The 23,145-nt window shown below is 47.7% G+C and overlaps 1 protein-coding gene across 5 annotated transcripts in view; it reads left to right on the top strand.

Annotated features, from left to right (window-relative positions):
• Nucleotides 1-23,145, top strand: part of cep85l (centrosomal protein 85, like) — a 355,373-nt gene that overhangs the window by 242,554 nt on the left and 89,674 nt on the right. For all 5 annotated transcript variants that reach the window (XM_038799676.1, XM_038799678.1, XM_038799675.1 and 2 more), the window contains one exon: nucleotides 17,809-17,939. In XM_038799676.1, coding sequence (XP_038655604.1) covers nucleotides 17,809-17,939 — 131 coding nt within the window. The remainder of the gene's footprint in view (nucleotides 1-17,808; nucleotides 17,940-23,145) is intronic.

Raw genomic sequence — 23,145 nt, 5'->3', positions numbered from 1 at the left:
CATTTTTAAAATATTTAACATTGGACAGCAGGACTCCATTATTCACTCACCACTGGACTACATGGAAAAATAGACTGGACTGCCAAGTAACATGGGATATCCCACAGGACATAGTTATGAGTGATGCTGCTATAACATGTTTTTTGTTTACCGCTGAGATTTGGGGACCTGAACAACTTGTTCAAGTAGGAGGTAGAATAATGGAACCACTAACTCTCCTGCCTAATTATTCTCAATTGTCGTCTCTGTAATTCTTAAAAATAAATTGTGCTTCATGTGTCTCTGAAGCCACAAACGCAGCAACTGCTGTGGAAGAATCACATATGCTGTGTGTCTGACAAATTGAAAATAGAGAATTCAAATCAGCTTCTTTGGCTCCAAATCATTTTATCTAGTTTAAAGACTGAAATGAGTGTAATGTTTATGTTCACAGCTTTCCTTTTTAAAAAAGGGGGATAAAACAAAGGTCCAAATTTTCATCACCAAGGTGGGTGTGGGCAGAAGCCAACCTGAGAAGTAGGTTGGAGGCAACCACAGGGGTTGCCGGGTGACACTGCAGGTTGTTTAGTAGGCCCACCTCAGTGCTGTGGCACTTTGACCCAGTTAAAATAAAAACATAAAGACCCTCCAACCCCCTGAACCCCTAAATGCTTCCTATTTCCCATTTATGCCATCTCATTCCCCCATCCATCCCCATGGCTCCCAATGGATCCTATGCCAAGCTATCCACCCACACCCAGTGGCCCCTCATGTCCCCCTGTGCCAAGCTATGGAACACTATCCGCCCTCCATGACTCTCCATACCCCCTCTGCCAAGCTATTGCACTTGCATGCCCATTGACCAATACCAATGAGGCTTGGAAAAAAAACCCAGAAATCCACAGAAATCCATTAGTCTTGTTGAAACAGCTGCACCTCAGGAGAAAAACATTGCTTGATTGACAGCTCACCATATTTATTTAAACAAGGTTAAGTGGGCTCAAGAGCTATCTCAGAGCTTTGTAGCACTGGAGGCAATTAGATAGACAGAGACGGTTGAGGCCATTGAAGGGTTTGAAAACCTGGAAGAAGATTTTAAAATCAAGACTTTGTTGAACTGGGAACCAATGTAGGCCAACAAGTGCAGGGATGAAAGCTGCACTGGACTTGGTGCAAGTTAGGATGCAGGCAGCAGAGTTTTGGATGATTTCAAGTTTATGGAAGGTAGAACATATTGAGGACGAACAGGACTGCATTAGAATTGACAAGCCTATAGTTAACAAAGGAATGGATGAAGGCTTGAGCAGCAGATGAGCCGAGGCAGAGGCAGAGGCAGAGACAGGTGGTGCCATGGAGGGTGCCTCTGTTTCCATCTACACAATGAGTGCATCTAACATTAGAGACATAACAGCACCAGAGCTTTTCTGTTCCTTGGCTTGAAATCAATGGAGGCTGTAGAATCCTTCCCCAACCCTCAACTCTGTGTGTAATTCTATTTTCAGCTATTCCTTTGGTAGGCATTGCTGCTATATTCATAAAAGTTTCCAATTTCACTGTGATACATTACAGAAACAGTAAAAACAAATTCCAGCAGGCAATAATAGTCTTGAGTGTGATTGTTTGTGGATTTGGTACTGCCAGGCAACCAGTAGTGTTTATCAGAGTTTTGTTTATGTGATGTACATGTGTGCTATTTTGGTTTAAGATTAACACTTACTCAAACAAATGCTATGATGTTTAACTGCACTCCTACAATTCCCTAATTTATTGATGTGTTCCTTCAATTCCAAAAATTGTAAAAGGTTATCATTCACCGATATAGTGTTGGGCAATTTTCAGGTATCCTTGGCAGTTTCCTAAAACAGGCTTCAGGCCAGTAGAATATGGGCAGGGGGATGGCAAGGGAAGGTTGTCAGAATTGACCAGACTTGAGCAGAGTAACTGCCAGACAGGCTCTGCTCATATTTTCCTGCTTTTACTTTGACCTAACTAGCAATCAGCAGCAAAAACTATTGTTTTAAAAAATATGTTTTTTATATTTATAATGGTGTGGAGTCAAGAATGCTCTCTTTATGGCTCTATGACACTCTTGCCAGCCAGTTGCCAGTCCTCCTCTATCCCCAAACCTCCCATCTCTTTCCCATTCCCAGCACTATTGCTGCATTATATCCTTCCAATGTTGAACTAGAAACAAATGTTCACAGTAAGTCATAAGGGTGCCATGTTACTCTCCTAACATGGGACCTCCCTTGTGAAGACCAACAATCTGTTGTTAAGTATTTAAGTTCCATGCTCCCATTCATTTAATATGAGGTCATAATCTCAAATCATGGCATAAATTTGCATTGAAATCAGAGCATTAGCCCCTCCAGACTGTCTGGGGCTTGGCAACCCATGTGCAGACCCTAGACAGAACTCCAGTGAGTTTAAGGGCAAATCTTCCAGCTGCCCTTGGATTTTGCCCAATTTCAAGCCAAAAAGGCTTTATTTGCAGGTTAATAATAATGGCTTGGCAGCACAGACCTTGAGCATGATAAGAGAGGCATGCTGTCAAAGCTTTCTGCCTTGCAGTAATCAGGATAAATGCAAGAATGCAAGTTTGAAAGGGAGAAACAATTTATTCTGCATGAGGAAAGGGTGCAGATTGGTTTGAACATTGACTTTGATTGATCGAGGCATTACCACAGAGACTGCATCAGTGACTGATTGTCATTTTTGTTTAATTTGAGAAAGGTACAACACCTGGACATGTTCCTTTTGCCTGCAGAGGTTCTTGTGGATGGCTATAGTAAGTATAGCTTATAGTAGGCATAACTGAGCAGTGAGTCACATTGTATGTCCAACTGATAATCTTAAATTGGTTGTTCGTGTAAATTCCTAGCATACTTGGGCTTGTTCAGTAACTGCTGCCAAATCACAGAATCACATCTAATGTTACACATTATATTCTGAGTTTTGTATGCATGGGCTTTCAAAATTTGGTACACTTTTGCCTGTCCTGATGAGTGCAAGATTAAAAGCTTCAACAGCATGTCTCTTTTTTCAGCAATACTTAAGTTTTGTACTATTTGTTTGAACATGCAGCAATTTTTTATTTCAAAGAACAGTACTGTTTACATTCCTGCATTGAGGTTATTGTGCTAATCTAAATGGGTACCTACTTATGCTGTCTTCCATCAACCTCTGAGTTCCAGGTTCAAATCTCACACCTGGACTTGATGGCTATGGACGTGTGTTCAGAATTTTCCCAAACAGGTTGATTATTAATTTATAAATCCATCCAATACATATACAGCAAGCAGTAAGAACGAGAGAGTCACTTGGTAAGCCAGAACCATGAGGTGGCTGCAAAACAACAGCCATAATTTTACTTCTTTATTCTTTCATGGGACGTGGGCACCACTGGCAAAGCCTTGAAATGAGTGGCTTATATTTCAGAGGGCACTTAAGAGGCAGCCATATTGCTATATGTCTTGAGTCGTATGTCGGCTGGAGTCCCATGCAGGCCGGTGCAGGTAAGGATGGCAGATTTCCTTCTGCAAAGGACATTAGTGAACCAGATAGAGTTTTACAACAATAGATGATAGTTGTCATGGTCGCCATTACTGAGACCAGCTTAACAATTCCAGATTTATTAATTGACTTTAAATTCCACCAGCTGCCGTATTGGAATTTGAACCCTTTGCTCATTGCTGACTTGGGTTTCATTGCATTCAAAACTAGTTGCCTACATTTCTCTTTCGGCACTTTTACAAGAGTTCCAATGGATATTTGAAGGTGCTAACAATAACTGCAGTGTGTCCAGTAACCCTCAGCAGAGACATCAAGCATGCCGCTTTTATGGCTCACAAGCTATTTTAAATGCCCCCCCTTCCCCGCCTGATTTCTATTCGGGGAGGGGGTTAAAATTGCCTTTGAGTTTCTTTGAACGGCTCATCGCTTTTTCTCTATTTATATTACTTAATTTGGATACATGCTGAATTTTACAATCACATCGAGGTTTGGACTTTGTACTGTTTTCCTCAATAGATGGCACCCAGCATGTGCCTCATTTTTGTATGCCAGGCAGAACATCAGAAAGCTTTATTTTTGTTTCCCCTGTGGCTGGTATCCTTTATCACATGGTGGAGGAATGCCAATTTCAAAAAGTCAAGCACAACGCCTACTGGAAAATGGATTCAGCAGATTGGATCACCCAACACAGAGGTTAATGCACAATAAAACTGGGGAGATGACAGCAGCAGATGTTTCTGTTCACGGCTGAAATTATTTGACCTATTGCTCTTTTGGGTTTATTTTGTTTTTTCATTGATTTAAAACTTTCATGTAAGAATAGCCTATGTGATGTAATTCCACAGTGTGAGAAACAGCAGCTTCTCTGGTGTACTGCCGATCACGTAGAGCTTCGACCATGAAATGCCACTAATGGACAATATGTTTGAGCATTTAGCACCATATTTTCCAGTGAATCAAAATCTGTTTGACAGAAAATTCATTTTCAGGGAATATCTTTTCATTACTTCCAAAAGTAAAAACTCCCCCCCCCCCCCCTCCCCTTGTACCTTTAGCTTCAGGAAGAGCAGCAAAGTCTTGCCTTCATAATTTTCAATAAGTACTGTCAATGCACCAGTGACATTTTACTTACCTTTCTAATCCATTGGGCAGCACAAGTGACAGGGTCCCAGGTCTGATTCCCTGCTGGGTCACTATCTGTGAGGAGTCTGCATGTTCTCCCCGTGTCTGATTTCCTCTGGGTGCTCCGGTTTCCTCCCACAGTCCAAAGACGTGCAGGTTAGGTGGATTGGCCATGCTAAATTGCCCTTAGTGTCCAAAAAGGTTAGAAGGGGTCATTGGGTGGAAGTGAGGGCTTAAGTGGGTCGGTGCAGACTCAATGGGCTGAACTGCCTCCTTCTGCACTGTATGTTCTATGTTCTAGTGCATGTGCTGACTGAGAGATGTGAGGTTTTGATAGGTGAGGGCTGTTCTACATGCAGGAGAAACATTCAAACTTCGAGTTCAAACAAATAAGCTGAGTTTTGGATTTGGGTGCAAAGAAACACAACTTAACCAAAATCTATTGAACCAGACTCAGGTCCTGAAAAGACATGATTGAGGCATTTGCAACAATCTTTGGCCTGAAATGCTGTGTAGTTGACCCAGGCCGACCTGCGTCTCAGGTCTCCACCATCATGGATGCCAGTCTTCAGCCAATATGATTCACATCATGTGGTATCAGGAAACAGCTCAGCACATTGGATAGTGCAACGGCTTTGGGTCCAGACAAGGTTTCAGCTGTATCACTGAATACTTGTGATCCAGAACTAGCCATGGCCCCAGCCAAGCATCACAGCTACAAAACAGGCACCTTCCCAACAATGTGGAAAATTGTTCAGATAAGGCCTGCGACAAACAACAGGACAAGTCCATTCCTGCCAACTACCACTACACACAACATTAACAATTGTTAACAAAGTAATGGAAGGTATGATTGATACTGATATCAAATTATATTTTCTCAATAATAATCTGCTCGCTGCTCAGCTTGAGTTCCACTGAAATCACTCGGTTGTAGACCTCATTACGGCCTTGATCCAAACACGGAAAAATAATTAAATTTTAGCAGTGAAGTGAGAGAGATCACAAAGGACGTCAGGACAATATTTGACCAGAGTGTGGCATCAAGGAGCCCTGAAGAATCTGAAGCCAATGGCGATCAAGAGCAAAACACTCCATTAACTTGAGATTTCGAGCACGAAAACAGATGGCCGTGGTTAGTGGAGTACAATTATATAACTCCAAGACATTGTTGCAGAAGTTCTTGATTGCATATTCTAGGTCAAACCATCTTCAACTGTTTTATCAATGGCCAGCCCTTCTTCATTAAGTCAGAAGTAGGGGGGGGGGGGGGGGGGGAATGTTCATTGATGATTGCACAGCGTTCAGTATTATTTGCAATTCTGCAGATAGGGCGGCATGATGGCACAACGGTTAGCGCTGCACTTGGTGCCGAGGATCGGGGTTCAATCCTGACCCCGGGTCACTATATATCTGGAGTTTGCACATTCTCCCTGTGTTTGAGTGGGTCTCATCCCTATAACCCAAACAGATGTGCAGTGTAGGTGAATTGGCCACGCTAAATTGTCCCTTAATTGGAAAAAATAATTGGGCACTCCAAATTTTTTTTTTAATTTTGCAGATAGTGAATTGGTCCTTGCTCATATGCAGCAAGAGCAGGACAACATTCAGACTTAGGCTGGTAAGTATCAGAGCAACATTGGTGTCACACAAGTGGCAGGCAATAACCATCTCCAACAAGAGAGAATCTAAACATCTTAATATTCTATGATGTTGGGTGCAATCCAACGACCATGCTGCACGCGAAAAGCAGTGCACCGTGATGCTGCATGGCCGTTGAAAGCCAGGAGACCCCACTCCCGGGATCTACCTGACTCACCACACCTTGGATATTGCGAGATGCTGCGATGTGAATCCTACCCACAATGGGTAAGATCTATTTTGACAAATCTATATATTAGAGCGCAACAATAGGCCTCACACTAATGTGCTAATTCCCAAGGTACCGGAGGCTTTGGATTCAACCCCTCCACCTCAGAGACTTTGGGCGAATGCCATTCAGCACTGGTCCTCCCAAATGGGGACCAATCGGAATAGTACTCGTGGGGGTCTCCTAGGGGATTGGCGGCTCCCACTGCTTGCAGTGATGCCCTGGAACTGCCTGTGTGCCAGCCTGGCACTGCCAAGGTGTTCAGGTAGCGCTGCCATGTGGCATGGGCATTGGCAGGTTGGCATTTTTTGGGGCGGGCAATCAGGTCACGGTTGCCTGACGTGGGTGTTAAAGGGGTACGGGGGGGGGGGGTGCAGGGTCTCTCTAAAAGTGCTTTCAGACTGGGGGAGGAGGTTGGGGATTGTTTCGGGGGCCTTAGATAATCGGACACCATTTAAAAATCGGAGCTCCCCACTTGTCAAAACCAGGGATGTACTTCTGAGGCTTTATACGGCTCTGGTCAGACCCCATTTAGAATATTATGAACAGTTTTGGACCTCGTATCTAAGGAAGGATGTGCTGGCCTTGGAAAGGGTCCAGAGGTGGTTCACAAGAATGATCTCTGGAATGGACAGCTTGTAGTATGAGGAACGGTTGAGGACTCTGGGTCTCTACTCGTTGGAGTTTGGAAGGATGAGGGGAGATCTTATTGAAACTTGCATGATACTGCGAGACCTGGATAGAGTGGACATGAAGAGGATGTTTCCACTTGTAGGAAAACTAGACTAGAGGACACAATCTCAGACTAAAGGGATGAGGAGGAATTTCTTCAGTCAGAGGTGGTGAATCTGTGGAACTCTTTGCCGCAGAAGGCTGTGGAGGCCAAATCACTGAGTGTCTTTAAGACAGAGATAGATAGGATCTTGATTAATATGGGGATCAGGGGTTATGGGGAAATGGCAGAAGAATGGGGATGAGAAAAATATCAGCCATGATTGAATGGTGGAGCAGACTCGATGGGCCGAGTGGCCTAATTCTGCTCCTATTGTCTTAAAACGGGACTATGTGCAGCCTCGATTGTGCATTCACCGTTCAGGCCACTTATTCAACGCGAGTTGTGTTAAATAGCCATGTGTTTCTCAGCACTGTGAGCACCAGAAAACATACGGCTAAATGCACTTGTTAAGGGACTTTGTTCCCTTTTGGGAGAATTGCACCCATTATCATGATAGAATTTTTTATCAAGATGGAGAGTGAAGTAGTTGATTTGGAGACTAGGGTGCTGAATCTTAATAAAGGGAACTTTGAGGATATGAGGTGTGAGTTGACCTTAATAGATTGGGGAGAGTTACTTAAAGGTAAATCGGCAATGGCAAACATTCAAGGAATGCATGGGGGAACAACAGCAACTGTTCATTCCTGTCTGGCACAAAAGCAAAGGGGGTAAGAGGGCCAATCCATGGCTTACAAAGGAAATTAGAGATAGGATCCAATCCAAGAAAGAAGCATACAGATTGGCCAAGAAAAATAATAGGTCTGAGAATTGGGAGCAGTTTAGAATTCAGCAAAGAAGGACGAAGGGATTGATTAAGAAGGGGAAAGTGCAGTACTTTATTTTTGAAGAATAAAGGAATAAGGGATTATGGTGTTCGGACGGGAAAGTGGAACTGAGTCCACAAAAGATCAGCCATTATCTTATTGAATGGCCGAGCAGGCTTGAAGGGCCAGATGGCCTACTCCTGCTCCTAGTTCTTATGTTCTTATAGACCAGTAAGCCTAACATCGGTAGTGGGGAAAATGATTGAATCTTTTATCAAGGACTTTATAGCGGAACATTTAGAAAGCAGTGGCAGGATCAGAGTCGACAAGGATTTATGAAGGGAAACTCATGCTTTACAAATCTGTTGGAATTCTTTGAAGATGACAGTTGACAAGGGGGGCCAGTTGATGTGGTATATTTAAACTTTCAGAAGGCGTTTGACAAAATCCTGCACAGGAGATTATTGTGCAAAATTAAAACGCATGGGATTGGGGGAAATGTATTGAGATGGATAGAAAACTGGTTGGCAGAGATAAAATTAAGAGTAGGGATTAATGGTTCCTTTTCAAATTGGCAGGCAGTATCTCGCGGGGTACCACAGGGATCGGTGCTGGGACCCTAGCTATTCAAAATATATATTAATGATTTGGATGAGAAAATCAAAATGTAACATCTTAAAGTTTGCAGATGATACCAAGTTAGGTGGGAGGGTAAATTGTGGCGAGGATGCAGGGATCCTACAGCATGATCCGGACAGGTTGGTTAAGTGGGCAAATCAATGGCAGATGCAGTATAATTTGGATAAGTTTGAGGTCATTCACTTTGGAAGCAAAAACAGGAAGGCAGATTCCGACCTGAATGGTTGTAAATTGGGAGAGGGGAGTGTGCAGTGGGACCTCGGTGTCCTTGTGCACCATTCGCTGAAGGTAAGCATGCAGGTGCAGCAGGCGGTAAAGAAGGCTAGTGGTATGTTGGCCTTCATTGCGAGAGGTTTTGAGTATAGAAGCAGAGATGTGTTGCTGCAATTATACAGGCCTAGGTGAGGCCACACTTGGGAGTATTGTGTGCAGTTTTGGTCTCCTTCTCTGAGGAAGGATGTTCTTGCCCTCGAGGGAGTGCAACGCAGGTTTACCAGACTGATTCCAGGGATGGTGGGACTGTCATATGAGGAGAGATTGACTAGGTTGGGATTGTTCTCGCTCGAGTTCAGAAGAATGAGAGGGGTTCTCATCGAGACTTATAAAATTCAAACAGGACTAGACAAGGTTGATGCAGGGAAGATGTTACCAATGATAGGTGTGTCCAGAACCTGGGGTCACAGTCTGAGGATTCAGGGTAAACCATTTCGGACCGAGGTAAGGAGACATTACTTCACGCAAATATTAGACGTTTAGCTGCTGTTGTATAAAGAGTCAAAGGTTCTTCTCCTTTTCACAAATACCTTTATTTCACTTCAACTGACTCTGCACAAATCTTCACATCACCTGACACAAAAGCCACCTGAAGCCTCCTTACATATCAGTGTCAATTATTGGATACTTAACATAAATGAGACAACTAATTGGAACGTCTCTTAACCCATTACTTAACAACAGAGAATGGTGAGCCTCTGGAATTCATTACCACAGGAAGTAGTTGATGCTAAAATTTTGAATATATTCAAGAGGCAACTAGATATAGCACTTGGGGAGAATGGGATCAAAGGCTATGGGGAGAAAACAGGATTAGGTTATTGAGTTGGATGATCAACCATGATCATGATGAATGGCGGAGCAGGTTCAAAGGGCAAAAATGCCTCCTCCTGCTCCTATACTATGTATCATCATCAAAATGCCACCATCAATATATTTGGGTTAATGATTAACTACACAGAGCCTTATAAATACTGTGACTAGAAGAGTAGGGCAGAGGCTAGGATTTTGCATTGGGGAGAGACTTTCCATGAATTTCCTCTCATAGTTGGTGTGGCTCAAGTGAGAGATGAAGATATTCAATTATTTTTTCATTTGGTTCAGTTTACATTCCTTGAAAACTTCCTGGCCTATTTTCCAGTTTCCAATCATGTCAGGAGTCCCAACTTGTGGTCCAACCTTTTCCAAAATGTCCCATAATGAAAGCTAAATTCGGCATCTGGACAGTTGGACAGCACAGCAACACAGTGGTTAGCACTGCTGCCTCACAGCTCCAGGGATGCAGGTTCAATTCCAGCCTCGGGTGACTGTGTGGAGGTCTCACTTTCTCCCCGTGTCTTTGTGGGTTCCCTCCCACAGTCCAAAGATGTGCAGGTTAGGTGGATTGGCCGTGCTAAATTACCCCTTAGTGACCAAAAAGTTAGGTGGGGTTACTTGGTTTCGGGGATAGGGTGGAGGAGTGGGCTTGGGCTTGGGTAGGACTCTCCTTCCAAGGGCCGGTGCAGACTCGATGGGCCGAATGCCTCCATCTTCACTGTAAATTCTATGATTCTATGACTCTATGATAAGAACAGAAAAAAATAGGAGCAGGAGTTGTGCATATAGCCCCACAATGCTACTGCACAATTCAACGCGATCATTGATGATTTTCAGCTTTACTCACAGCCTTAAATATATTCAGCGAGAATGTCATCAGTGGTGTTCAGCGGGCTTTTAAGTCCTTGAAGTGCAGACTGAATCATGTGTTGAACTATCTCAGCAGCTGAAATGCCTCCAAAGTTGACCCTCTTGCAATGGAAAAGTCTGGCTTGAGTGCAGAACCTAAGTAAGATACCTCAATTCTCCAGCAAGCTTGATTTGACTCTATCCTGTATTGAGGTTAAGTTTAGAACAATGCACTTTCCCCATGATGTAATTTGTTGTCGGTGTCAAGTGTCTCTGACATTCTAGGTTTGATGATTGTATATCAACGTAGATGCTAATCTAGTTCTTGCTCTTGGGTTTCTTGATGACTTATATCGGTGAGACCCAATTGGCAGGCTTGGGAAAATGTTTGTATTCCCTGTTTTGGAGCAAATGGACCACTCCACGACATCGGGAAACATGAAAATGAAATGAAATGAAAATCGCTTATTGTCACGAGTAGGCTTCAATGAAGTTACTGTGAAAAGCCCCTAGTTGCCACATTCCGGCGCCTGTCCGGGGAGGCTGGTACGGGAATCGAACCGTGCTGCTGGCCTGCTTTAAAATCCAGCGATTTAGCCAAGTGAGCTAAACCAGCCCCAGCATGCGGGTGTGGGTGCGCTGCCGATGGGGTGGAGGATCCCACCGATGGTGAATCCCACCGGTTGTCTCCCATGACTCCAATAGGTACTACTGTATCTATGAAAGCATCTATATTTGAGCAGCCAATGGTCACTGTCACACATGGCTGGGTGCTCCATTTGAGAGAGAGCCCAAAAGTATGTTCAGCGTCACCTGTCTAAACTTTGGCAACTGGGATCCAGCAGACCTGTAACTTCCTGCCTCGCCTGGTGTGCATCAGCAAGTGTGTGGTGTTCACCAGAATGTGCTCCAGATGCCTGTCCACTACTTTTGTAAACCGAGGTGTGTGTCTCTGCGTTGGTGGGCAGTGGGGATAACAGCTGTGCGCAAATATTATGGTGGCAACCTCGGAGCTCTCCTCCGAGATGTTCTCATAGGAGGTAGGTGTGGGGGGGGGGAACACTTTGGATGAGCTGGCACCGTTGGCATCAGGTCCTGCGGGAGAATGGGCATGTGGTCAGTGGGAGGGATGTGTCAGTGTGTCTGGCATTAACAACTTACGTATGACAGGTCTTCTGGGTGGGCCAAGAGATACCTCTGCGTCATGCACCAACCTCCACGGTGGTCACCTTCCGGCCCTCGGGCACCCCGTGACCCCCAGGGCCCATTCCTCAAAGGAGGTGAGGACTCTGATGTCCGGCACCCTGCTGCCTGTCTGCACCCTCTCCCACTGGTTGTAGGCCAAGTTCTCCTGTGGGGACACAGAGCGGGCATCGTCAGCTGCATGCATGTTCATTGTGGGGGGAGGGGCTTGGGGGTTGTGGAAAGGCTTGGGAGATAGGGAGTATTGTGGGGAGGGGGTGGGTGGAGTATGGCTGGGGTGTCGGGTGTTTGGTGCAAACTCACCTGTGCAGCCCAATGGAGGCGTTGACCTTGTGGTACTGGGTGCCAGTCCTCTTGGTTATACTCCCCGAGTTGACGTCCGCTGCCACTTCCTCCCAGGTGGCAGTGGCTGTCCTGTCACTGATCCTCCTGGACCCACGGGGGGAAGAGAGTATCCCATCTGGCCTCCATCGCAGCTAACAGTTGTCACTAGTCAACATTGTGGAGCTGGTCTCCATGGCAGCATGGCTGCGAACGGAGTGGTGTTGACTGTGCAGGAATGCTTTAAGAGCTGCTGTCACTTGTTAGCGGGGGATAGTGAGCACAGTCCTGGATGAATCAGCTGACGAACCATGATTTGCGGCGTGAGACCAATTTTATTGTGGCAACGGCCTCACCGGGCCGAGCATCGGTGAGTTCGCGGCAGTTCCTGCTGGCTACCACACATTTTGATTAGATAAGTTGACACCCACTGTGTCTCTGTGGTTTCCTGACACAGGGTGGTGACAGTGTCCACAGAAGTTGAACTTCAGGTATAGTTTTTGGCAGCCTCAATTTCTGTACTTCTAGACTTGGAAATCCACTGTGATCTTGCTACTCCAAGAGTTCTGACAGCTTTCTGTTTTTCAAAGTGCTTTCTGACAACCTGTCACAATTTGTGTTTTTATTTCCCTTTTGATTTGTTCAATGTCACCAAAGCCACATTTGGCTGCTAGTTGCCTGAAATGCATGCTTCAGTGATTAGCCTGAAGATGATTGTGTCCCATGTAATATTATTGGGTGTGAAATAGGACGTTTGTGCCTTTGTAACTCAGTCGCAATCGTTTTGGTCGGATGCAAGAGTTTCAAAAATTCCTTCTACTTCATGCTTGCAGTGGGGGCCTTTTTCCTTTTGTCCTCTGTGATGGAAAATCCTTCCATTGCACTTCGAGATGGCACAATCGCTTCTGTCAAACCTTTGGGAATACAGTGATGACTCTAAATGGATTCCAAAAGGTGCTAGATTGGACACAGACAGTGCCATTTTCATCTGCAGCAGTGATGAAACTTGTCTGTAAAAGCTTTCCTGTTTGTGAAATCCAAGCTTGCGGTGCTTTTGAAACGACCTGAGTGTTTCTCCAAATTAGCAACATAAAATACTGGCCAGAGTTTTCCGACCATTCTCAGGGCGGGATCTTCGAATCTCGCAAAGGGTGAACCCTCGCCGCGGGTTCTCCAGTGGTAGAGGGGGTGCATTGAGCAGAATATCCCGCCGCTGCCCAAAAGCGGGCCATCCCCACTACAGCAATACACGGCGTGTGGGGCATGGAAACCCCGCCCACTATCTTCTCCTCCAAAATGATTCACACCTTGGGGGCAATTCCCCCATGCTGCGCCGTCTGGGAGAATCACTGTGCACGCCACTTTTTCTCACGACGCCGGTCCAACGCGTTCTGTCATTCTCCCAAACGGCGAGAACGGCGTCATCAAGGTCGATGCTGCGCATGCCGGAGAATCTGCCGAGCAAGCAACAGAGGCGATTCTCCCTGCCCCCTGCTATTCTGCGGCCCGGATGGACCGAAGTCCTGACAGCGTGACCCCAGGTCATGCTGTCGCCGTTCACCCCTACTAAATAAATTCATCAGCCACTCGTGCTGGCTGAAGATGTGGATGAGGGAGGTGAGTGGGCGGGCCCATCCCAGGAAGTAGGAAGCTGCGTGAACGACCGTTGATGGCGGGTGGGGGGAAGGGTGGGGGGAGGGACCTCTGAAGCGTATACCATGATCCCCCATGGGGGAGGGTGTTTGGGGGGGTGGTTGGGGGGGGGGGGGGGAGATTGTTAGGGAGGGGTTTTGGGGAGGGCTGGTTCGGGGGGGTGAGGACAGGGCTGAGGAGGATGGGGTGTGGAAAGCAGTAGAGGGAAAGGGAGGGGGAAGGAGGGGGGAGGGGGTGGGGAAAGGAGTAGAGGGAAGGGGGTGGGGTAGGAGAAGGGGGTGGGGAAGGAGTAGAGGGAAGGGGGTGGGGGAAGGAGAAGGGGGAAGTGGGAGGGGGTGGTGCACATGATACCAACATCCTATCGGGTGGGGGGGGGGGGGGGGGCTCCACGGATACCCGCGGGACCGAGACCCCAGCTGGCGTGCCATGACAGGAAGATGGCGAAGACAGCCTTCCAATTTGAGAGCATGGTGAAGGGCTGTGGCCGCTGGCGCTGCAATCAGGAGGGACGGGGTGAACTGTGTGGGGAACGGATACTGTGGGCAGGTGTAATGGTGCTTGCGTGAATGAACCATGACCAGGCAGCCGGGGCACCCGTACATCAAAAAGGCCCTGGCTGCCTATGTCCAAAGCACCCTCCTAACAAATGACGTTGCCTCTCCCTCCCAAACCCTCCCCCCTTCAAGTTCCTAATGCTTTCACAAAAGCCATCAATGTTTGCTGCCGTAGCGGCAGCGGCTGCCATTCAGATTGACATTCGGCACGGGCGATACAGGCGGTTCAGTGAGTATGCTGCAGAGGCGGATGCAGCAGCGGGAGTGGCTGCAGAGGGCCCCGTGCCATTCGCTCCTGCTGCAGGCCCTCACGCCCGACAAGTCTAAGAGGGGGTGGGGTGTGTAAATGACCCCCACGTCGTCGGCCAGGAAGAGGTCGACGACTCAGATCCTGATGGGGCACCAGGTGAGGAGCACGAGCAGGTGGTAGTGCCAAGGCGGCGGAGATGTCCTATGCGGCATCATGTGTACCGGGACCGCATTTCTTTCGAGGACCTTACAGAAGCAGCATGCAGGAGGAGACTCAGATTGAGCCGTGAGATGGTGGGACATATATGCCACCTAATGGTGCACCTGGCACCACATGGAACGGGGGGAGGACATGCCATACCTGTGAGAGTGAAGGTCACGGTTGCCCTCAATTGTTTTGCGACGGGCTCCTTCCAGGCGCAAAGTGGGGACCTATGTGGAATCTCTCAGACATCGGTGCACCGATGCATCCGGGCCGTTACCAACGGTCTATATGCCGTCACGGGAAGATACATAGATTTCCCGCAGGACCACGCACACCAGGCTGCCAGGGCAGCAGGATTCGCCTCAGTGACAAGCCAAATAAGTGACATGCTCCAGGGCCAAACGTCTGTGACTCAGCAAATGTATAAATTTCTCCGGGTCCCCACGGTGACTACAGGCTGACATCCCATCTTCCATCCTCCATAAACTTGAGCTCATCAGAAATCTGCTACCTGTACCCTAGCTTGCTATAGTTGCCATTCATCCCTTTCCCTGTGCTCTCTAATTTACTTTGGCTCCCAGTTCGACAACACCTCGATTTTAAAATTCCCATTCTTGTTTATAAATCCCTTGAAGGTCTCGGCCATCCCTTTCTCGGTGACCCTCCTCCTACTCTCTTGAGATATTTGCGTTCCTCCAATTCTGTCTCTTGCCCAACCCTTATTTTAATTGACCTAGCATTAACGGTCATGCCTTGACCCTAATCTCTGGAATTCTCCCGCTAACCTGTTCACCTCTCTACCTCCCTCTCCTCTCTATAGATGCTTCTTAAAAGCCACCTCTTTGGCCAAACTTTAGACCATATGCCCTAATGTCTCCTTATGTGGCTTGGTATCAAATTTTGTTTGTGAATGTTCCTGCAAAATGTTTGATTCTCAATACTGCACCATGTAAATGCAAGTTGTGTTGTACTTTTAGCCCGATGTTTGCTCTTCCTCAGAAGCTGCACTGTTACTGCAGTGCCTTGTGACCAATATGGGTTTTTCTGCTTCTGTTTACGCCAGGCAGGTTTGGCAACTGGAGCAGGAAATGTTGCAAGATGTCCAAATGGCATTTAACACCAACGTAAAAGCCAGTGACATGCTCGTGTTTCCTGACGTTCAACATTGGGCGCATCATTTCCGAACATTGGCATATAATTTATCAGGCTTCTACACCAAATCATTGCCTGTGTAAGAAACTCCATTCACATGGGCATGAGGGTAAACAGGCGTGAAACCCAAAGTTAAGGAGAGTATTAAGGAGGCAGGCAGAAGTCAGTGATAGCCCCTGAAGATTGGGATACATTCAGAATCCTGCAAAGGAGGACTAAAAAGGTAACAAAGAGGGAGAAAATAAATTGCAAAGACAAACAGTGAGGAATATAAAAACTGTCAGTAAGATATTCTTTAACTGGATAAAAAGATAGGGAAAAGGTCAAAGTGAACATAAGCCCCTTAGAAAATGAATCTGGGGAGATAATACAATACATCGCAGGAACAGGCCCTTCAGCCCTCCAAGCCTGCGCTGATCACGTGTCCTATCTAGACCAACCGCCTGTATTCTTCTATACCCCATCTGAAAATAATAGTAACGGGGAACAGGGAGCTGCCAGAGGAGTTAAAAAGATGTTTTGCATCAATCTTTATGGTGGAAGGTATTTCAAACATCCCATTAATACAAAAGAATATGGGGGGAGGAATTAAATACCATCAACATCACTAGAGAAGTAGTACCAGACAAAATAATAGATAGATAAGTCCCCTGGCCCTGATGGCTTGCATCAAAGGATTCTAAAAGAAGTAGCTACAGATATCGTAGATGGATTGGTTGTAATTTTCCAAAAGTGAGTTAATTGCTCAAGGGGGAGAGGATCATGTTTCCCCTGTCACTGCCCACTGCCTGGGCAGTACCAGAGGACAGTGACAGGACAATGCTGCAGCATGGGGTTACCGGGGGGGGGGGGGGGGGGGGGGGGGGGGGGTTCTTTGTGAACTATTTTGCACTGGGATGGTCTTTAAAAATGGTCATCAATCTTGCCCGCTCCGCCAGCGTGACATTGTTGGACCCACCCCTTGAGATTTCTCAGGCCAAGTCCTGAACGATATGGCAAAGAAAGTCGCTGTTGGTGCCGATGGCCTTTTCTTGCTCATTCTCAGCCTTTGCCAAATTTAGGAAAAGTTCCACCCATAAACGTTCTCCATCCTATACAGAAAATAGCAATTGTCTGTCATAGTGGGGAATTCTTCTTCTACGGCAATCACTCGCTAATGTGTATGATTGTTCACCTAAGAAACTCTGTGCTATTGATCATGGGTTCTGTGGGTTCTTGCTGATCCTGGAGCCGCATCTTTGACCACACACGTGGCGGGAAATAATCGTGACATTTGTGAACTTATTATTTTGCGCTGTAAACAAACTTTCCAACTTGAGAAATATTTTATAAGAGTGAAACGTCAACCAAATAGGAAAATGTGAGATTTGGTGAAATTATTTGAGATTCAAGGCCGCCTTCAGGCTTCAGAAACTTTGGGTTGTCACAAACCATTTCGCAGATCCAACAAACATTGTAGTCAAAATTAAGTTTTAAGTTCAGTATGAGTAATATTAAGAAATATTGGAGTCACCCAGGTGTGTGGCAGTGTGGAAAGAAAACATATACCCTAACTGGTCAAATTCTTAATACAACAGAGGAACTTTACAACAACTGGAATTCAGGTGGGAAAAGGCAACAAATGGCACATTTTATTCTGGATTTTTTCCATGGTTGATAATGAAAGCAACGAGAATCTGTACAGAATATTAATTAATTATGTCTGCAGTTTATAGATTGATAAACTATCCTTTCCCAGTGATTTCTGAAAGAAAATTAATCTTAAAGATTGTACATTGTATATAACCACCTTTTATGTCATTCTGTTATGATTCAATTCAGGTTTACCTGAACATACTTAATGGATCCCAATATCTTCATTAAATCCTTAGATGCTCAATAAGTCACCATTGCAGGTTTCAATGGTCTACCCCACCCGGTTAAGCCAGGATACAAGTGAGCAGAACTCACAGCTGAAAATGAAGGAGAGCTTACTAAGGAAAAAAGATATTGTCATTGCAAGGTAAGGAATAAGACCTTTTTTGCGGTTCTTGGTTTTTCCATTTTGTACACAGTATGGAAATCTTCTTCATTTTGTAATGCACTAAGATCAAAATAACTCAAAAAGGCTAATTGTGGTTGCTCTCACTCGTAATCCTGTGTAAGGAGTGATGAGGTATTTCGGGAGAACAGTGTGGGCAGGTCAAGGATTCTTTTTCCACCTCGGGTGAGAATTTGATTTATAAAGGCCATAAAAATGTAACAAAAATACTGATCTGGAGATCTTTATTTTTCTGATTTCCCAATAGTTGGCTTTAATGCTACCAATAAAATTTTGGGACAGCTCAGCTTATGCCAAATATAGCCATTCTGATGTATTTTTAAGTACAAAGTAGCACAAAGCCAAACAGCTACAGTGAACAATGCATCGGCAAGAAATTTCCCACATTCTGGTCTGTCATTAGGGATTCATCGGTTAACATTATAAATATGAAAATGGGAGCAGCCCGGGTAGCAGCAACGGCCCTTGCCATTTTTGTTAGATTTTTTTGATTTGATGGACAAGATATACGAGGCATATGTAGAATGAACAGGACCAGCTGCTTTTAAAAGTAGAATACAGCTATGGTGTATTCCCCACCAAACACCTTTGTTCTATTTTCGCACCAAATATTTGCCCCACTCTTTATTAGAATTAGAGGCTCCCCTGAGCAGGTCAATTCAAAATTTCACCACCATCTGTGTGAAAAAGTTATAACTAACACATCCAGTCATTTTGGCTCTTCTGATCTTCATCCCATGCTCTTTGTTTCAATACTGGATATATAGGGGGCGATTCTCCGAGCCCCGGGCTGGAGAGTCGGCGCAATTGCGCCACGATGCCCCAACGGCGCGAGCGAGTCTCCGAGGTGTGGAGAATTGGCGCCATTTGTGCTGGCGTGTTTGGCGCGGCGCTGGCCGCGAACCGCTGGAATCGGCGGGGCCGCCGATTCTCCAGCTCGGATGTGTTGAACGGGCGCTCCAATACGACAGAGTCCCACCGGTGCCGTTCACCCCTGGTCGCTGCCGGCGGGAACTCTGCGGCAACGGTCGGGGGGGGGGGGGCCTGGGGAGGGGGGGGGGGGGGGTTCCTTCACCTGGGGGGGGCTCTGATGGCGTCTGACCTGCGATTGGGGCCCACCGATTGGTGGGCCGGCCTCGTTCCCCCCACCCCCCCCCCCCCTCCCCCCCCCCCCCCCCCCCCCCCCCCCCCCCCCCCCCCCCCCCCCACCCCCCCCCCCCCCCCCCCCCCCCCCCCCCCCCCCCCGGGCCTCCTCCCTGGCACGACTGGCCTCTGAACACCTACCCTATGTTGGTCGGGGCCGGCGCGCAAAAGAAGTCCCCCACGCATGCGCAGGTTGGCGCAGCCCATTTGGCGCCACGTAAGGAGGCTGGAGCGGCGTGGACCGCTCCAGTGCTGTGCTGGCCCCCTATGGGGGCCAGAATCATACGTGAATGGGCCCGGTTCGCGCCGTCATGAAACACGATGGCGTTCACAACGGCACGACCTCTTGGGCCCAATATTGGAGAATCGCCCCCATATTTTCTGATGATTCAACTTAGTGTGATTGAAGTTAGGGGGGAGGGTGGTTTGTAATGGGTTGTTGTTCCACAATGTCAGTTTTACACATGGATGCCTGTTGAAAATGCACCCCAATAAGTTTATAATTTAGTTATATGTAGCAAATGCATAGAGGAATTTGTTCCCTGATACATTTTAAAACTAACATAATATGTAAGCAATTTCCAAGACAAAAAACTCCATTTATTCTGTTCATCTATTTAAGATCTACGCTTCATATAGATTGTTTGGTTCTTCTGGAAAGTATGATGCTTTTGAATGTTTAGTTTGTTTTGCCATCCTTTTGCTTCCCTATCCAATGTGAAGCTTTTGTGTGATTCTCTCTATGTGCTTACTGTGTGTACAGACGTGCATCACTTACACCTGTTATAAATGATTGTGTTCTGGAATAATCAACTTCATAATGAGATGATGAAAGCCGAACAATGATGGCATAATACAAAGAGAACATTGTGCTTATTTGAGAACAATATATTGTACTTACAAAGCAGACAGATGGAGAAGATAAGAAATGATTTTAATCAGCCAAATCAGTCCTTCCTGTGTTTTGTACCTGAGTCATTCAATTCTCTTTTCCTTTCTTAGCACCAAATAATCAGAACATAGCAACACCAAGGAAGGTGTTCATCTGTACGTCCGTCAGAAATATTCATTTGAGCTTTGTGTGCAATTAATTACTTTCTTGTGCAGTGAGTATTATTATTAAGGCAAACTTTGCAACCAGCTGATGCACAGCAGGACCCCCACATGCTGCATTATTACTGGCCAAAATGGCACAATAATGTGGTGTCAGCTTGTTATTTCAGTAGTGCTTGGAATCTTCTCTGGTTATGGAGCTGGAACTTTAGGAGGGTTGCTGTCTGCTTGTGTACTTGTTTTTCTTTTCATGTCATGGAGCACCAAGTCCTCACTTGAAGAATCTTGCTGCTGGATATCTGGAGAACTGTGCAACACCAAGAAAGGGTGGCCCAATACAAAGAAGCAACATTGTTAAATTATTTTAATTGAAGTGACTTCTCCTTTAGTGGCCACTGGAAATGGAGGGTCAGATTTTCAAATGGGGGTCGAGATTAGAGGTGGGCATTAGTGAAACATGCTGGATACTCTCCAAAACCCTTCCCTTTGCGTGAATGAACATTTGTAGATCGGCTCAAAACTGGCGCGGCGGGAAGGAGAAACCCACACAATGAGTTTTGTGCCGGACTACAAATGTTCATTCAAGCGGAGAATCCCCATTGACCAGCCGGTGACGCGAAGAATCCCGATGACATGCTGAATCAGAAATCTGGCATGGGGGACGGAAAAACCCGCCCAATGAGATTTCTGGTTCAGCACGTCATCGGGATTCTTCGCGACACCGGCTGGTCAATGGGGTTTCCCATTGTGGGGCAGCCCCACGCCGTCGGGAAACCTCCGGGCTGCCGGCAAAAGGGAGCATCCCGCCAGTGGAGAATTCAGCTCATTAAGTTCCTATCTAAAATCTATTCATTAATAAGGACACGGGGGGGGGCGTGATTCTCTAATCCCGCGGCAGAGTGTTCACGCCGTCGTAAATGCTGTCACGTTTTACGATGACATGAACGGGCCGCTCTGAGGATGGATTCTGGCCCGCAAATGGGGCCAGCACAGGTGCCGCGAGAAGCGCTGGGGGGCTTGGCGCTAGACCGGCGTTGGATACCCGCGATGCCCTGATGATGTGGGCGGCACACGGTGCTGAGACCGGCGAAATGGTCGCCGTCCACCGTGCCGCCCTGAGGTTCAGGGATCCTGAGTCCTGGACAGGGCCACCACCACCCGGGCAGCACAGTCTGGCGAACATGGAGGGAGGTGAGCAATGCCGTAAGCGCAGTGGGGCACACCCCACGGACCGTCGAACAAGGCCAGAAAAAGATGCACGACCTGATGAGGGCAGCCAGGGTGAGTACACCGAGATGTGCCCCTGGCACCACCCAACCCCTATCACCCACACATGTGAAAGTAACCCCCCCCCCCCCCCCCACAGGAGGAGGGCAAAAACCCCGCACCTGACACACATGGGCTGCACACACCCCTGAGAGCCGCTTTGGCTGGGTGCCCAGTGCTCCCATGGCATCATCTAGCTTTTGCCCCCCCCACCCCCCCCCCCCCCCCACCCCCCGCCCCCCTCCCAGGATAAGACCGCCCACGACCATAGGGAGTGTGAGAGAACCTGAAGGGGTTCCACCCACACTGCAGCCCCTCACAGTCCACGAGCAGCGGGCACTGGACCTCGTTGGTGGAACTGAGGACCAGGAGGTTGCCCCTTGCCAGATCGGAGGCGCACCAGCAAGTGGGACTCCCCTGCCTGGCTCCACCCTCTCACACCAAAACCCCCACAAACCTACTCACCGCATTCCCCCCATCACTTCACCCCAACCACCCCCCCACTCCACCCCATCAACCCACCCCCCACCCACTCCATCACCCCCCCGCCCCTCTACCCCCTCACTCTGGTCTGCGTGTCTAACGATACATGCTGTCTTGTGTCTTGCAGGACCTGATGCCGGTCGTCCCGGCCCATCTGGCATACCTCACCCAAAGAGGCTTTTGGGACACTCTCTGGTGCGCACAACACAGCCGTACCAGTACAGCAGGTGGAGGTAGGAGCAGCCGAGGGGCCGGACCGTCGGAGGGCAGCCCAGCCCCAGCAACCAGCTGCCGCCCAGACGGTTCCTGGGTTCCTGGACGTTCCAGACCCACCCACAGACATGATGCACAGGGACACCCAGGGTCTAGACAACAGGATGACGGCTGTCTTCCAGCAGCTGCAGACGCAGGTGGAGTAGTTCATCCACGTCCAGCAGCAGGGAGTGGTGCTGATCATGGCTGCCACCCAGGCTGACACCACACGGGTGGCGTCCGCGGTGGAGGCAATGGGTGTAACGGTTTCGGTCATTGGTCAGGTTATGCAAGGCGTGGGTCTTCATGTGCATGCAGCCATGTGCCAGAGCCAGCTGGACATTGCAGCCACTCTACGCAGTCTGGCCGAGTCTCAGCAGGCTCTGGCCCAGTCTCAGTAGGCCATGGCTCAGTCCCAGCAAGCCATCGCTGAGAGCATCGACGGCCTCGCCCAGATGCTGGATGGCGTCGCACAAGCCCAGAGGGAGGTGGCGCAGTCCCAGACAGGGATGGCCCACTCCCTGAGCTCCATCGCTGCTAACGTTCAGACCCTGGTCGATACCACAGCGGGCCTCCAGGACTGGCAGTGCCAGGTGTCAGTGGAGCAGCCTAGCCCATCCAAGCTGGGCCACCCCAGGAAATGCGCGCCAACGGAGAGCCAAGTCGCAGGGCAAGAGTCTCAGTAGTCCGCCTCCACTCCTGCTGGACCGTCTGGGGAAACACCGAGACGTAGTGGTAAGGCCTGTAAGGTCAAGAAGTTTCACACCTAGTGAGTTGGCACGGGTGCAGGGCACAGTTTAGTTATAGGGGCTAGGGCACGTGTACTCACTGTTAAACTCACTGTTACACTAATGCAAGATGCCTCTGTGCTATGTCCGGAGCCTGAAGGACTGCGTGCCACTGTGGTCAAAGGGCGATGGAACGTTGAGCCCAGGTGGGTGTAAATCTCTCTCTCCCCCCCCACCCCGAG

Source organism: Scyliorhinus canicula, chromosome 6, assembly GCF_902713615.1.
Source record: "Scyliorhinus canicula chromosome 6, sScyCan1.1, whole genome shotgun sequence".
NCBI classification, from domain to species: Eukaryota; Metazoa; Chordata; class Chondrichthyes; order Carcharhiniformes; family Scyliorhinidae; genus Scyliorhinus; species Scyliorhinus canicula.
This window is presented reverse-complemented; position numbering and strand designations above follow the sequence as displayed.